Source organism: Misgurnus anguillicaudatus, chromosome 4 (assembly GCF_027580225.2).
Source record: "Misgurnus anguillicaudatus chromosome 4, ASM2758022v2, whole genome shotgun sequence".
Taxonomy (NCBI): Eukaryota; Metazoa; Chordata; class Actinopteri; order Cypriniformes; family Cobitidae; genus Misgurnus; species Misgurnus anguillicaudatus.
In genome coordinates, this window is record NC_073340.2 from 31,558,645 (window position 1) to 31,575,213 (window position 16,569).

Below are 16,569 nucleotides of genomic sequence, written 5' to 3' on the forward strand. Positions count from 1 at the left end.
CAGACGGATCCACAATTCAGCACCCATTAAATGTGAATGGGAAGCATTACTGCTTACGCCCCGTCTGAATGTACCGTAACTGCATCTGAAATGGCGTACTGTTTAGATGAAGTACCTACACATTGACTGTTAAAAAACAGTAGGTACTATATAATATGTATATGGATAGAATGAATTCGGATGTATTACATCCACCATGTTGATACATAACGTGACATACGTCGTCATAACAAATTAGTCGTAAACTGGAATGACGTTAAACAAGCGCAATTTAAACACAAGCTGTTAAATATACAGCATATTTGCATTTGAATAGATCTGTTTTACTGCTTTCGGGCATTTTTAAATAAAACAACATCCCTCCGTCTTCTTCTTTGTTGGATAACTTCTCTACTGGGGGATCACGTTATATCAAAGTGAGAATCGAATTAACACTTCAGGGTCTTGCCGGAAGTTGTAGGTCATCCGAGTACCTTTCGCCTATTGTTTATCGAATACATTTACATTCATTCATTTAGTCATTTTGTCCAAAGGAACTTACAAATGAGGTAACAATAGAAGCAATTAGAGCAACACAAGAACCGCAATACATACGTGCTCATTAAGTCTAACACATTATACATAGCCAATGGTACGTAATTTTTTTTTACAGAGAATGTAAAGATGAGGATATAAAAAAGAAAAGATATTAGGAGGTAAGGTGTTGGCGGAAGAGATGGGTTTTTAGCCGATTGTTATCAATCTGGTATTAGTATTGGTGGTGAATTATTATTTTTTTAGCATGCCGGAGTGTAGATTTGTGATGTCATTTACACCAATAACCTTATCACAACACGATTTAAAGATTGACATCCTACTCAATTAAAAGTCTGTCTTTAAAATACCCCAAGGCATAGAATTAATTTCTGTGGTTTAGCTTTTTTCCCTCATTCAACTGACTTTTTTTGCGTGACATTAACATATAAATAATGAAGCCTGAAAACTCATTAATTTGTACCTAACAAACCTGTGTCCATCTGTTTTATCAGGTGTCATAAGGACGGCCCTTCCAAACATGATTCGAGAAAATCGTGAGTACTATCAGGTGGTCATTCAGGCTAAGGACATGGCCGGACAGATGGGGGGTCTCTCTGGGACCGCTACAGTCAACATCACCCTGCTGGATGTCAACAACAGTCCTCCTCGATTTCCCCATAGTAAGAAAGCCTTTCGATTCATGTGCATGTTGGACATTAGGGGGTATAACTTTTTTTTTTTTACATTTACACTGTTGGCAAGCACATTTATCAAAAGCGACTGGCTGTCACGAGTTCCCTGGGATTTGAACCCATTGGTAACTTTTGAACCCATTTTTTTATAAAAGTATTAAGACATTGTCAGATAAGAAAACTATCAAAAACATAAAACATGGCTGCTTTAAAACAAGGTCTATATCAAATGTGTCAAACTATTGATAATGTATACAGACAAGATGTGAATGAACTCCACAACGCTTGCAAATAGACATCAAATCAATATGATCTGCATATGGAATTAAGTTGTTCGAATGTTTTGCATTTCTGTGTGATTTTTCAAAGGCCACAGTACAGCGCAAACTCATCTAATATGTACGGCCATTACTCCGTCTGACTCACAACATGAATCCAGAACAACATTTCTACAGAAAGAGGCTTTAGAATTGAAGAGGAGGCTGAAAACTAGAAAGAGATGAAGAGAGAGCGAGCTCACAACAGGAGCTTCGTTTGGGGTGATAATCCCTCTTTTTGCCACAGTCTCAAATCCAATACAAGAGCCACATCAGAAACAGTTTGGGTTTGAAAGGAACCTTCTCCAATGCCTCATCGGAGCTGAAATTCTATTAAAGAATAACCGCCGAGAGGCAGCTTTGCTTTTCCCCCGAGAGACGGATAAATAAATAGACAAATACACACCGAAACGCATCTGCTGAGAACAAAGAGTTCAGGCAAACACCTGACTGTTTACTCAATTGATCAATTTTTCTCCTCGTCTCCAGGTACTTACCATCTCACCACTCCCGAGTCGGCCGATATCGGCTCGCCGGTGGGCCGGATTAAAGCGTACGACGCGGACATCGGAGAGAATGCGGAAATGTGGTACTCCATCCTGGATGGAGATGGGCAAGATGTCTTCAACGTAATCACAGACGGAACCAGTCAAGAAGGGGTTATAACTGTAAAACGGGTAAATAGGCCTCTATTTCATGTTTTATACATCAAATTCTTCAGCTTAAAATAAAATCTGTACCATTCTACGTCGTTTTCTTTTTCTTATTTTTCATTCTTCCCAAACACACACTTTGCACCGGTACGGAGCGACGTGCTTAAAAACGTAATCCCCTAAATCGAAGCCTTCGTGTCCTATCAACTTTACAAAGGTGCTTAATTCTATTCACCTCCGAAAAGTCCCTTTTGTGTTGTGCCGGGATCTATTTGCCAGCTGAAATCTGCCTATAGCTTTATATCCACAATCTGTTGGGTCAGGCTTTGATGAGACTTAGGCAATTATGCAAATCTTATTGCTCAAACTGGAATGAAAGAGAGCTGTGGAAGCAGGTCTGAATGGACGAGAGGTAAAAGATCACACCTTGAGTCTTTAATCGTTTCATAATTAAAAGGCTGCATTAAATGGACGATGCTCTGCCTTTATTAAAAAGACATTCACCTCGAAAGAAAAGGGGCTGCGATAAGCGCTCTTCAATAAAAGTATCGAAAACGGATGGGGTTTAGATTCAGCAAAGTTTAGCCAGAGCCCGTTGTTAATCCGGGAGCGAATAGAAACAGATCTGAAATGTAAGCCTTTCTTTTATTCAAAGAGGACACGAGGACCTGCCTAACATCTTATCTTTTCTCGTGTGACCTTCTGTCATTCAGCCACTGGATTACGAAAGTAAGAGGTTATACTCGCTGCGGGTGCAGGTGACCAACACCCACATAGATCGGCGCTTCGAGCACCTGGGCCCTTTCAGCGACACGGCGGTGGTCAGAATCACAGTCACGGACGTGGACGAACCTCCGGTCTTCAGTCGAGCCCTATACATTTTTGAGGTCGATGAGGACACCCCTGCCGGCAGCTCGGTTGGCACTGTAATGGCCCGAGACCCTGATATGGTCAATCACTTAGTTAAGTAAGTAACCATTGGTTGATTTGATGAAAATTATGTTATTAACTGAAATAGATATTGATGTTTATGGGTTTATAGCATACTTTTTTTGCCAAACAGGTTTTATTATAGTTTTTTATTTATTTATTTTTTTCAGTCAGTTTAGTTTTGGCAACATGCAGGCAAAAGCGATGGCCAAGTGTAGACATTTACATTTATGCATTTGGCAGATGCTTATCCAACAAAATTTACAGTGCATTCAAGGTACATTGGGATACATGGGATCGAACCCATTACCTTTATGAAGCTAACGCAAAGCTTTACACGGTCCAAAAAGTACAACCAGGGCTGGTAACCTTTCAAAAAGGAAACATTTTGTTTTTAAAGAGTGTGTATTAGTACCTCACAGATACATATGTGTACCTAAGAAGACTTTTTAAAGGGGACATATCATGAAAATCTGACTTTTTGTTTAAGTGCTATAATTGGGTCCCCAGTACTTTTATCAACCTAGAAAATCTGAAACAGATGAACCTAGTAATGTGAAAAAATACATAATTGAAATTTGTCTCCCCTTGTGATGTCAGAAGGGAATAATACTGTCCCTTAATCTGCACTATCCAACCATGACACTGCAGAGATCAGCTCATTTGCATTTCAAAGGACACCCAAAAACGGCACATTTTTGCTCACACCAACAAAGTGGCAATTTTAACATGTTATAATAAATTATCTATATGGTATTTTGAGCTGGAACTTCATATACGTACTTGTCTTGTGAAATGTCCCCTTTAAAGGGTACCGTCCCAGTGACAGCTTTTGCACTTTTTTTCTAACCGTGGGTTTACACCAGCCGTGTCAAAATCGCATCTACCGCGGCTAGTTTGCGGCTTGAACAGTTTGAGTGTACTTGCTTCATTTGCGCGTGAAATTCGCGTCATGGGAGGGGCTTCTGCGACTCCTCTCGCTTTCTGTAATCACGTCACTACTAAAGCAAGCTCCTGATTGGTTAACGCGGCGTGTTTTTCCGCCAAAGTTCAAATTTCTGTAACTCGCGCGTTTGCCGTAACAACGCTCAATTTGCGGCATTCATGCGAATGAGGCGGAATCGCGAGACCTCCAGACGCGTGTCAATGCTTTTTCACATTGACATTACATTGAAATCACTCGCACTTGACACAGGGTGGCCATTTGTGCCAGTTTCGCCGGAACATCCCGAAATCGCGTTGGTCGACCGCATACGTCATCAAGGTTTAATATTTCGGGTTCAATTTCAGAAAAGCAACCATTACATTTCAACGTAAGAATGAAAGTACAATGATTGTATGTCTTAAAAGAAATAAATCTTAATTTTCTAATGTATTTTAACTGAAATGTGAGAACCTCAATGACGTATGCGTTCGACCAACACGACTTCCGAAGAACGCACCCGAAAACATGTTCGGGACGTGTCCGGCAGGACTGGCACGAATGGCCACCCTAGCTTGACGCCTCGTGGCTGGTGTAAAGGCAGCATAAAAGTGTACTGAGCTACAGGAACATTTTTGAGCTACAGAGATATGTTGAAAAAGTGTTTACATTTTATTTTTGCAAGAAGCATATAAAGCCCCAATTTTTTTTTTCAATATTAGTTTTCTTTTTACAGTAAAAGAATATCATTTTTATGGCTCACATATTGCAGCTCGGTTTCAGTAAATACTCAATTACACTGGGGAAGAAGTAAAGAAAGTTAGTGAATGTTTTTATAGATCAATGATTTTGAAAGATCAAGGATATAACTCCTTTAATGTTTCATGTTGTGAAATTGATAGGTTTATTCCAGTTTCGTGTTGCACTCGCTTTCAATGTTATTGCACTCATTATATTAGTTTCATTACCAACTCCAGGCTGGTTTAGCTAATAAGGAAGCTTCTGTCAACAGATAATCATGGCTATTGTAACAGCAAATTTAACGGTCCAGTAGAGATTTAAACACAGGGACACGCTAATTAAATGCTTTTGAATATCAAGCTAACAAAACAAATGGCTCTTTTCTCCACGAGGGCAAATAAAAATGTGAGACAGTCAAACAAAACAGGAAAACAGGAAAATTAAACTCAAAGATGAGCTGTTAGTTTGCAGTCTGACCTAAATGTAATGAAAGGGGAAGATTAGATGCTGCAAAAGAAGACAGACGCAAACAAATGAGCTTAATAAAGCCGCACAGATTCTTGATAAATCAAGGAATCCTTTTTATAAACAGCCTAAATAGGCTTAAGTTACATAACAGCAACGAGTCGTGATTTGCTACCTGCTTGTCGGTGGTTTAAAGGAGATGCTGTCCTATTTATTTATTTATTTTTTAAGAACAAAGGGAGCTAAAAAAAATCTGTGTGTGGATTTCCCTTGTCTATAACAATACTTTTTCATCCTGCAGCTGTTGAAGATTATCTGGATGTGCGTACTTTTCTCTTTAATTATTTAAAGGTGCCGTAGAACGTAAAACTGTATTTACATTGGCATAGATGAATAATAAGAGCTCTGTAGCCTACATGGTAATGACATATTATGAGCCTCAAACAGGTTTGTTTCCTCCTTATGTAAACCTCGTTCATGCAAGACAAAAAACTGGAAAACAGGCCAATCTCAACATAATCCCAACTGTGACGTTGCAGTCGAGATGTACGCCCCCAACATTAAATAGCACATTAAATTAACCTTCTAAGAGATGGATGACCACACACTTCTTTATGTTCAAAGAAAAATATTTGTTTATTATATTTATTTGTTCTTTCTAACCCCAAAATAGCTGGAAATAAAGAAAAAGAAAGAAAGAAATCTAACAAAAGACAACCAAAGCCCTAGTCTTACTGTGGGTTCACAACAGCCGCGTTTGAGGCATCAAATTTGCGTCTACCACATCTAGTTTGTCGCTTGAACATATTGAGTTTACGCACTTCATTCACGCGTGAAATTCTAGTTATCGAGACATTCACGCTGAAATTCACATCATGGGAGTGGCTTCTGCAACTCCACTCGCTTTCTGTAATCACGTCACCACTAGAGCAAGTGGTAGAGCCATATGCGCGAACTAGACACGCGAATGAGGCGGAATCATGTCTACCGCGCCACGCTAAACGCCTCAGTCAACGCGTCTTTAAATTGACTTAACATTGAAATCACTGGCGCTTGATGCCTCTACCGTGGCTGGTCTGAACGCAGCATTAGAGGTTAAGTACAATGTTGTTACAATGCTAAAAGCAAAGTATGCTAGCTATATGCTAGTTAATGCTATATGCTAGCATATAGGCTGCCAAGTTCAACCACTCAGAAACGTCCATTTCCAATATTCGAATAGTTGATTATTCCTCAAAATCTGTATCTTCGTCTGATACAGGCTCAAACATAACATACACACACAAAGAGCTACTGAACTGCTCTGAGAAAGGAGCTGCTCTGAGAAACACCCAATCATAGCAGAGCTCCACATTATTATTCATGACCTTTTAAATAAGGTAATAATAGACCTTTCATTCTAAGGTCAAATCTTAGGTCATATATATATGAGTGTGTTTTAAATGTGCTTATGTGTTAGTACACTAGCGTAGCATATAGATGCTAAAACCCAGCAAGCAATGGCTGTCATTTTACCATCTAGGTTAACTATAGACCTGTCATAGTCTGTCTATGAGTAACCAATTTTAGCCAAAATGAACTGTATGGTATATGATATTTTTTTTTTTTTTGCACTATGGTTAGACATCTGTTCAATTTTCACTGACAGCCTACATTTTGCCTTGTTTTATCCTAGACGTCTGGTCTGTGTTTGGATGGCTATAAGACATCTTTTAAAGGCAAAATTAATTGCTGAGGATCATTGTATTACCAACGAAAATGTCATGGTTTTGATTCAACACACAATGCACTGTAATCACCTTGGATAAATGCGTATGTAAATGTATATAAAGTAGATAACCTCATAGCTAACATAAACGGACTTGAAATATTTAATTTACGCTTTTCTATCAAACATAATCAAAGAATTCCTCGCGATTCACGTCTCTATTCATCCTAGTATGAGAATCAAGCATAACGCATCTTCTCCTTTTACATTTTGGTTGCTGATCAGATGTTTTGTGCTCGGTTAAATCTAATCCATCAACATGTCCCCAAAAGTGCAAGTGTGTGTGTGTGTGTATGTGTATAAGCAGGGGGAAGCAAATTATTCATGTGGCCTCAGTTGGTGATTTCCCTGTGGAAGTTTGGCAAGATGAATACAAGCGCTGTTTTACACCCCCTCCCCACCCGTTCTCAATTCTGATTTCTATAAGTCAAAATCTTGATGCGAAAGACTCTGCCTTGTCTCTCATCTCCTGTCCGCATTCGCGCTATGAGCGATCGTCGTCCGCCTGGCTCCCTCAAGCACACCGTACTCAGTTGCATATTTAAATGTCAGTGGAATATGTAAGTTGACATTGATAAATGGGTTTAATAGGAAAGATTTCCTTTTCTTATTTCGTGAAAACAAAAGGCAGGGATCAACAGAGCGATTAGCATTCAGCCTCTTTCAAATCAACCACTTCAGCATTCACAACACGCAATGTGCGGTTATAGATAATTGATAGTTGCTTGAGCTAAGACGCGGTTCGCCGCAGCTGGCTGTTCGATGTATAACGCATAATTGATTACTTAAAAACTGGCACTTATTGCCATTGATGTACCCTGCCGGAGATACACTTTTAGGTCCGGGTTCTTGTGCTTGCCGGGTCACCGACCTCAATACATTTGATGAAGTTGCAAACCTATTAATAATGTCGAAATCAGTCCGCAGGCCCAGTAAACCGCTCTGTGCTAATTTATATGGTTGTCTGATCAGGTTGTGTTCTGTGCCCTTTATTATCGGGTGTGCAGAGTACCCGTTTTTACTGCCTGGGTGCGTGTTTACAACGTCTTATAACACAGAACGCTCCGTCCTTGTTTCTTGGCATAATCAGCTCTCTATTGTCTCGCATTCATTACAGTCATTCTCGTTTCAGATACACCATTGATCGGCACACAGACCTGGAAAGGCTGTTTAACATCGATTCCAACAATGGAACCATCAGCACACTCCAGGCTCTGGACAGAGAGACATCCAAATGGCACAACATCTCCGTTCTGGCCACAGAGCTCAGTAAGTTTGTATTGTGAGCTTTTGTTGGATCAGTAGGAATAACTGCTGATTTGAAATGAGACAATGTTCACCCTTGATTGGGTAGTAATCTGCGTTTAAATGCAGCCAAATTGTTCTCTCTTTGTTCCCTTTGTAGCAAAGCATACTTTTAGCAATGCCAAGAGATCTTTCCCTTTCAGCGTTTTATGAATTTAGATCATGAAATCGGGCCTGATAAATAAAGGCCTGAATTGCATTTTCAATGATTTATACTCAAAGCTGTTAAATCTCTTGTTCTGCTCAGATTAGTTGTACTGTTTTCTTGTCTGGAGTCCAGGAAATGCACTTTTTAAAATAATGCTAAATTCAAAATTAACTTTTTATTATTCCTTGTATGTTACTCTGAACCAAGGTAGATAATATTGAAGCAAACTAATATTGAGTAGACAAACACTAGTTTAGAAATGTGACCGAATCAATTCAAGTAGTGTTATGGGTCAATTTAATCCCAAATGTAGCGCAAATATAACTACAAAACATAAATAAATAAATAAACAAATGTGAGGAGTACATCTCTACACTACACAAGTAAAGATTCATCGCATCGCATGTTTTGTCTCCCTGTATGCAATAGTAAGGGATTTTAAATCGAAATCGATCGAAATTAAGTCACAACCACGAACTTCAAATTAAAATATGGAATCGTCGATGCTGCCACACCCCCATGTCCGGTCGCCTTGCCAAGCTTTTGTAGTGTAAACGCACATTGGTTGAATGTGTTTGACCAGCCACAGGAGACTGCCTTCTCCGCCCATTTATCTAATCTGAGGTACTGAACACAATGTTTTACGTCTTTTCTGACTTCTGGCGAACACACGATGTACAGTGCTATTTTTAGCCTTTCATTGATAAAACTAAAGCAGCTGATCTCCGCAGTTTCATTTTGCAACCGTGTGAAAGTTGCGCGATCTTATTTCACCAAATGCGCTGAAAATTCAGAGAAAGCTCTAGCATGAATGTAAAAAACACTGTGTTTACTTACAACAGAAGCAGCGGACTCTGACATAATATTAGTTCGCGTCCATATAAACTTGTCACTACTCCCAATCGCGTTTAAATGACAAGGTGCAAAGTACTGACAGGAATGTTCATCTGACAGAAAGTTTCATTTTATCAGGTATGTGCGTGTACCATATTTTTCCACTGGCAGCACAACTAACATGGCAGGGCATCTCCGGGTTTGCTTTAAAGGACAAGTTTGGTATTTTACACTTAAAGCCCTGTTTTCAGATTGTTTGTGATGAAATAAAACGGTTTTGACTAAAATTTTGACATATGCGGCTGCCCCGAGAATTTTTGGGTGTTTGTTCTATCACCTCCCACCTCTACAATGAGTGTATAGGTGCACAGGAACAATCCTTCCTAAAATGCATTAAACTTTCGTTTACAAAGTCGTGAAACTCACCGAGTGGTCGGGGGTGTTCACTGGTATGCTCACACGGAAATCGCTGCAAAAGATGCTTTCCAACAGGTGTTTTAGCATTCGTTGTAAACTGGTGGACCTATTTTTCCAAACGCCTCACACCCGCACATTCTTCCGTTGAGAGCTTGAATAATAGACACTACAGCTCAGTTGGTGGAGATAATCTGCCTTTGCCAATTGCAAGAATACTCCGGCGCGGAGTAATACCATACATCACAGCATATCTAATACAAGTAAATGGAGTTGGACAAAACTACGATAAAACCTGTTGGAGTGCGTCTTTTGCGGCGATTTTTGTGTGGGCGTGTCGGTGAACGCCCCTGACCACTCGGTGGGTTTCACGTCTTTGTAAATGAAATCCAAATTTCTGTCAAAACCGTTCTATTTCATCATAAACAATCTGAAAACAGGGCTTTAAGTGTAAAATACCGAACTTGTCGTTTAAAAAATAAAAAGTAAAAAACCAAGAATCGAATCGAAACGTGACCTTAGAATCCAAAATGTAATCGAATCGAGGATTTGGAGAATCGTGACCCCCCTATGCAATAGTAAAGCTTGCAACGTTGCTTATACTGTAATATGGCTATACGATTACAAAGTCGTGAAGGTACATAAACCCAGATACATAAATGTGAGGTAAATCTTTCAAGCTTGTAAAATGGCCTTCGGGTCTCTGAGAAGGGTTAAAAACAATGCGATAACTTTATCCTAGATGGACTAAAACTTCTAAAGCCTCGAGACGTTCGGCTGAAATCTCAGCATGGCTGTAAATGACTGATGACAGAAATCAAACTGTCATCATGGTTGTGGTTTAATTCATGTTTTCTACGTTCTGTGTAGACGAATACATGCCTGAGGTAAAGAGCTGACAGACAAACTTAGAGACGTGAAATTAGTCTCTTGAATGCAAACTGAATATCTCCCACGATTGCTGAAACACATTCATCATTGGCGTCTAGGTACTGCCCTGCAAACCAGAGTGCCGGTGTTTATCAAAGTACGAGATGTGAATGACAACGCGCCCGAGTTCGCCATGTACTACGAGACCTTTGTGTGCGAGAACGTCAGAGCCGGTCAGGTATATACGCTTATTCGTTGTTTCATAGGCCGTTGTTTGAAATATGAAAAATAAAAGGAAAATATAAATAAATCACTGTCTGTAATTTGTTTCTAGCTCATCCAGACTATAAGTGCTGTGGATACGGATGAACCTCTCGTCGGCCACAAGTTTGTCTTCAGCCTTAGCACCGTCAATCCAAACTTCACCGTCTTCGACAATGAAGGTACTTCAGCAGGAATACACGTAATGAAATGTGACATGTGTAATTTGCCAATGTTAAATTACTTTCCCCCATCTCAGCTTAAAGAACAGACTGTGAGTCATCAATCAATGCTTTTAAACTATTGCGCTGTTTGCATTCTAACTAGTAAGGATAAGCAACATTGACTCAACCAATGGCATAGAGCCCTGCTAAAAAAAACAATAGACACCATCACAGAAATTCTATTGGTTTTATTGGGAATTTTATTGGTTCTAATGAAAAATGGCCCAAAACACACTACAGTGTATTGGTTTTTGTTGGTCTCTAATGGTATGTATTGGTTTTATTGGTTCTATGTTTTGGTTCTAATGGAATATGGCCCATAGTAAAAGCTGGTAAAAGCTAATGGTTCCTATTGGTATTTTAATGGAAACCATTCAAATTTTCTGTAATGGTTTTATTGTTTTTTTTTCAGCAGGGAGGTCTTCTCTGGTTTAAAGAAATATACTGTAAATGGCACCGAGATGTGTGCAGTCAGTAGCCCTCATGCACCAGTCAGACAGAAAGAAACCCAGGGGCCTCCCAACCAATTTTGCCCGCTTCTGCAAAAACAATTTCAAATGCTAATATTATACACGACTCATGTCCGAGGCACACATAAAACCTTTAGACCCGAATCCGCTTGGGTCGGACCTTGGGTTTTTAGATCTAAGTGGACATGGGAAGACCTCTACCTCAGATTTACATATTGCTACAAAATGTATACATGCATACCTAAATGGTACTTATTAGGACCTTTATTAAAGGGTACTGCCTTAGTGACAGCTAGGGACCTTTATTGATAATTATTTATGTGTACTTTGTGACAATAGCTGCACAGAAATGTCATACGTTTGTATTAGACACAACTGGTGTCTGGTACAGTAAGGACATATATCATGTGGTTTGATGGACAACGGACAGATGATACATAAATTTGGTGCTTTCCAAATGTACATACTGTTATTTTCATGGCGGTGGTGCAATTGCTATCATAAATGTGTATTAATATCTCCTTGGTTCATCTCCTAATGTAATAAAGACCCAGATACAATTTTGCATTTACATTTTAATATATATTTCAACTACCTAGTTATTCCAAGGCAAGCAGCATGTTTTTACCTGTCCCATGCACACATTACTGAGAAATAATTATATCTTACCTAAAAAAACAAATAACACAATCAATCACAGACCAGTTTCAGTATCTGAAGTATTCGCCTCATTTTCGTTTTAGATAACACAGCAAGGATCCTGACCCGCAGGGGTGGCTTCAACAGAAGAGAGATGAGCTCGTACCTGCTGCCCGTCGTCATCTCGGACAATGATTATCCTATCCAGAGCAGCACCAGCACGCTGACGGTCAGGGTCTGCGCCTGCGACAGCGGTGGAAACGTGCAGACGTGCAGCACAGAAGCCCTGCTGCTATCTGCCGGTCTCAGCACAGGAGCGCTGGTGGCCATATTGCTCTGCATTATGATACTTCTTAGTAAGTATTGACTAAACCACGATTGCATGTTATAATTAACTCTGTTTTGTTTCTATGTTAAGCCTTTTCTAACTTGCTGTATGGTTATTTTTTAGAAGCAATCTTTTGTATGACCTTTGATCTTACAGCACTGTTTGCATGCATTAGCTTTTGTGGTTTGAAACCTCCAACCACATTTTGCACAATTTCTCCCATTATATATATATATATATATATATATATATATATATATATATATATATATATATATATATATATATATATATATATATATATATATATATATATATACACATACATTATATAATTTTTCAGAAATCTCGTTTTTTGGTTGTGCATTCCAATTAATATCAATTCAACTGCAGTTGGTTTGTTTTGATTTAAACCTTTAACTTAAAAAATACCGCTAAGTAGTACCATAAAACAAAATAATAACATGATAACATAATAATAAACATGTTTTGACAAAAATGTAAAAAAATGGATTTATCTCGTTTTGCAACGAAACTCTTCACATATATACATATACATATACATATATAGTAAGTGAATTTCTAAAAGCACATTGCTTTTAACATTGCAGGGTCTCTGTGCAGGGTCTTTCTGATTGACTATAGGCTGACTTTGATATGAGGTTGCAGTTTTGGGTGGGTAAATAAAGCCTGTCACGTGAATGGCGTAAGGGCGGGGCTATTGGGAAAAGATCGCGGAAATTAGCCATTAGCAACATGGCCCAACTTCCAACATTCCAATCAGTTCCCAATACCTCACAATATATAAAATGAAACGGAAGTAGCCATTGTATTCTTTTTTATATTTCATGAAAAGAAAACAATCACTACTTCCGTTTCATGGTTACTTTGAAGGGATAGTTCACCCAAAAATGAAAATTGTGTCATCATTCATTCACTCTCATGTTGTTACAAACCTAACAAAAGATGACGCTGACAACCAGTGTATGGTCAGTTTGGGAGGCCTTTGGTGGAAACACAATTACCGTATTTTCCGGACATCAAGTTGCCCCAGAGTATATGTCGCATTAGTCAAAAATGCCTTTTGAAGAGGAAAAAAACAGATATAAGTCGCACTGGACTATACATTACGTTTATTACGAAAATGATTTCACAAAATCCAAGCCGAAAAACAGACATTTAATCTGGAATGGCAAGTTACTCAACTAAACAATAGCACACCGAACAACAGGCTGAATAGGTGTCCGTACATGTTAATGTAATATTACCATTAATTCACCAAACACAATAGCATATCGAACACACCTGGGAGGCTGAATAGGCTAAATTAACACAACAAGCCAAATCAAGTTCAAAAAGGTCCCGAAGTCATTTCGCATCACTGAATCCATTGAATTACATAAATACAGGAGCAGGATAGAGCCGACTCTTGCGGCTGTAGACGGTAATGGTTTCTCTTGGTTCATATTAAATAATTTTGATGTATAAGTCACACCTGCCTATAGGTTCCAGTACCCGCCAAACTATAAAAAAAAATGTGACTTATAGTCCGGAAAATACGGTAATGGTTGGAGATTTACACTGGTACTGGGGAGATTGACTGTAAAACCAGCAGTAGCACCATGTTGGTGGAAAAGGGTTATATAAAGGTGGTAGTGCTGTTGGTCTCAATTGAATATGACAGGTGTTTGTTAGCCTGCAGAAATTTGATCACACCCAAGCGCATCTTTAGCACAACACAGCAATGGTTAAAAAAGAAATCTGTCTGAATGTAACTAAAGGTAAGAATATGTTAGTAACTCCAGCTGAGCCCTACACTACATCATGTAGCCTTGAGAAGTAAAGTTTTGGAAAAATTTGGAGGCGTACTCTTTCAAAGAGAGTGACACGTTGGATAATAATGATTTATTTTCTAGGCCAACATGGATTGTTTGCACTCCCAGTTCTTATATTTGGTCATGATAGGATCTCAGAACCACACACAAAGATACAGCAAATACATTTTTGAAGCAGTGAACCAAAAATAAACACTGTACATTGTACAGCGTTGAGCGAGCCGGGCGTAACGCGTTTTGACCTCAAGTCCTGCTTTTGTGATGATACAGCACAGTGTGGGCTGCGCATCATCCTTTCTGTTGTTTATTTTGTTACTTATTCATTTTTCCTTGCTAAAATTGTCCAAATATTTCCTCCAGACAATCAAAAGTAGGCCACTCCATTAAGACATTACTGTAGGTGCTCTCTTTGCCTCTTTGCTCAGAAAGTGCAGCGATGGGGAAAAATAGCTTTCATTATTAAATGTATGCAATTGACAAAAAGGCCTTTGTGTTCTTCTGAGGTTTAAGTAGGTCGCTCGCTTCTTCCTGACGTCGTAAACGCCACTTGTGCTTCTTTGTAAAGTAATGCGCTTTCAAAAACGGCCGGTCACAAACAGTGTGCGTCTGAGGAAAGGAAAAATATGTTGTGCTTAAGTTAAAACATTCATCAATAAGTAATTTTTGAAACTGCTGAGTGCATCTCTCGTGTCCCCAATCTAACCCGAGGCAATCCGTTAACATTTTCGCCTGTCTGCCTCCTTATGAATCACCTAAACGGCATGATTTTTAGGAAGTTTAGAAACATGTGGCGGTTCATTATTTATGTTGGCCAAAGCGTTTCTGTTTGTTTGATTTGTGGCCTTCAAGGTATTTATGGGGACAATTGTGATTTACTTTTTTGTACATAAAATCATCCGATAGGCTTTAATGTAAAGAAGATTCTGTGAAAATATAACCTTGATATCTTAAACAAATAGACTGAGTGTGAAATCAATGTGTGAAATTAAACTTTGATGCCCTAATCTCATTATTTTATTATAAGGCTTTAGCCAGGATTTCACAGTCAGGGTCAAATATTATGGGTTTAAATGCATAAGATTTAAATAATGTTTTGCTCTTTTGTGATATCCAAGCATAACGCAGTTAATTTACATATGCTAATCTTCCTCACATCAACCATAGTTACAACAGTGGCGGTCGGTGACTTCTTTTTTCGAGGGAGCTCGATGTGAAGTTCGTCACAACGTGTATGTATCCAATCATGTGTGTGGTTCGTAATTTCAAAATATGCGTTCTGCACATCGAGTGATCCTATGTGCATCACGTGTCCTGTCAAAGTAAGTGCCTGCCGCAGACGCGTCCAAAGGGCTTATGACAAAGGAGACGCTCGTGTTTGCCAGACACTCACATAATCTCATGCGTAATCAGAGTTTACCGTTAAGGGAGTGTCTTGAACGTGAGCTTTTATCATAAACGGTTTTGACGCGTGTGCAGCAGGCACAGATTTTGACAAAACACGTGATGCACATGGTTCACATGACGCAACAAACATATTTTGAATTTGCACCCCTCAGATGAGCAGTCACGAGCCGCCACTGGTTTACAATTCATTTTACTTCCGCAAGTGTCACAGGACATCAAATGAGAAAAAAAAATTGGGACGGTACTTGATTTTGTCTATCACAACCTGAATAGTACAATAAAAACTATTATTATAGAAAATATTATTTAATTCTAAGAAAATAATGGTCAAAAGTAGTCATGTAAAACTAAATTGTGACTGTTTTCGTTCACAAAACCTTGACTTACATTTAAAACGATATGCAAAGATGGCTCCTGTCGGACTGGTTTTGATGATGTCTACAAAAATGAATTTAAGTACGCCTATGCTTTAGTTTCTGCCTATTACACAGTGTAGACTACTGTTCGCCGTGTGTCAGACCGCTTCAGCCATCTCATATTCCGCTGTTCACCCCTCAGGCACCATCTAGTCCACCACTGATCCTCTCTTTAGCAAACTGAGACAAGACACCCTACCCCGTCCCCTTCTCCACTTTCAATTTCTTCCCCTAAACCCATCTACCGGCGCTGAGTTGACAGCTTATAATACAGTCGACCAAACCTTTCCAGCTATGCTTGCTGAACAAAATATCACATGTTTCTGTTGTTCTTTTCTTTTTTGTTTCTTTCTCTGTTTACTCATCTTTTTTACATTGTTTCTGCTGCACCGTTTTTTTTCGAACCCCACTGTACGC

At 39.1% G+C, this 16,569-nt stretch overlaps 1 protein-coding gene across 1 annotated transcript in view; it reads left to right on the top strand.

Annotated features, from left to right (window-relative positions):
- Positions 1-16,569, top strand: part of cdh10b (cadherin 10, type 2b (T2-cadherin)) — a 60,640-nt gene that overhangs the window by 39,552 nt on the left and 4,519 nt on the right. The window contains exons 5-11 of the mRNA XM_055176386.2: positions 1,029-1,196; positions 2,015-2,202; positions 2,892-3,145; positions 8,137-8,273; positions 10,695-10,813; positions 10,910-11,018; positions 12,274-12,525. Of these exons, the coding sequence (XP_055032361.1) occupies positions 1,029-1,196; positions 2,015-2,202; positions 2,892-3,145; positions 8,137-8,273; positions 10,695-10,813; positions 10,910-11,018; positions 12,274-12,525 (1,227 nt within the window). The remainder of the gene's footprint in view (positions 1-1,028; positions 1,197-2,014; positions 2,203-2,891; positions 3,146-8,136; positions 8,274-10,694; positions 10,814-10,909; positions 11,019-12,273; positions 12,526-16,569) is intronic.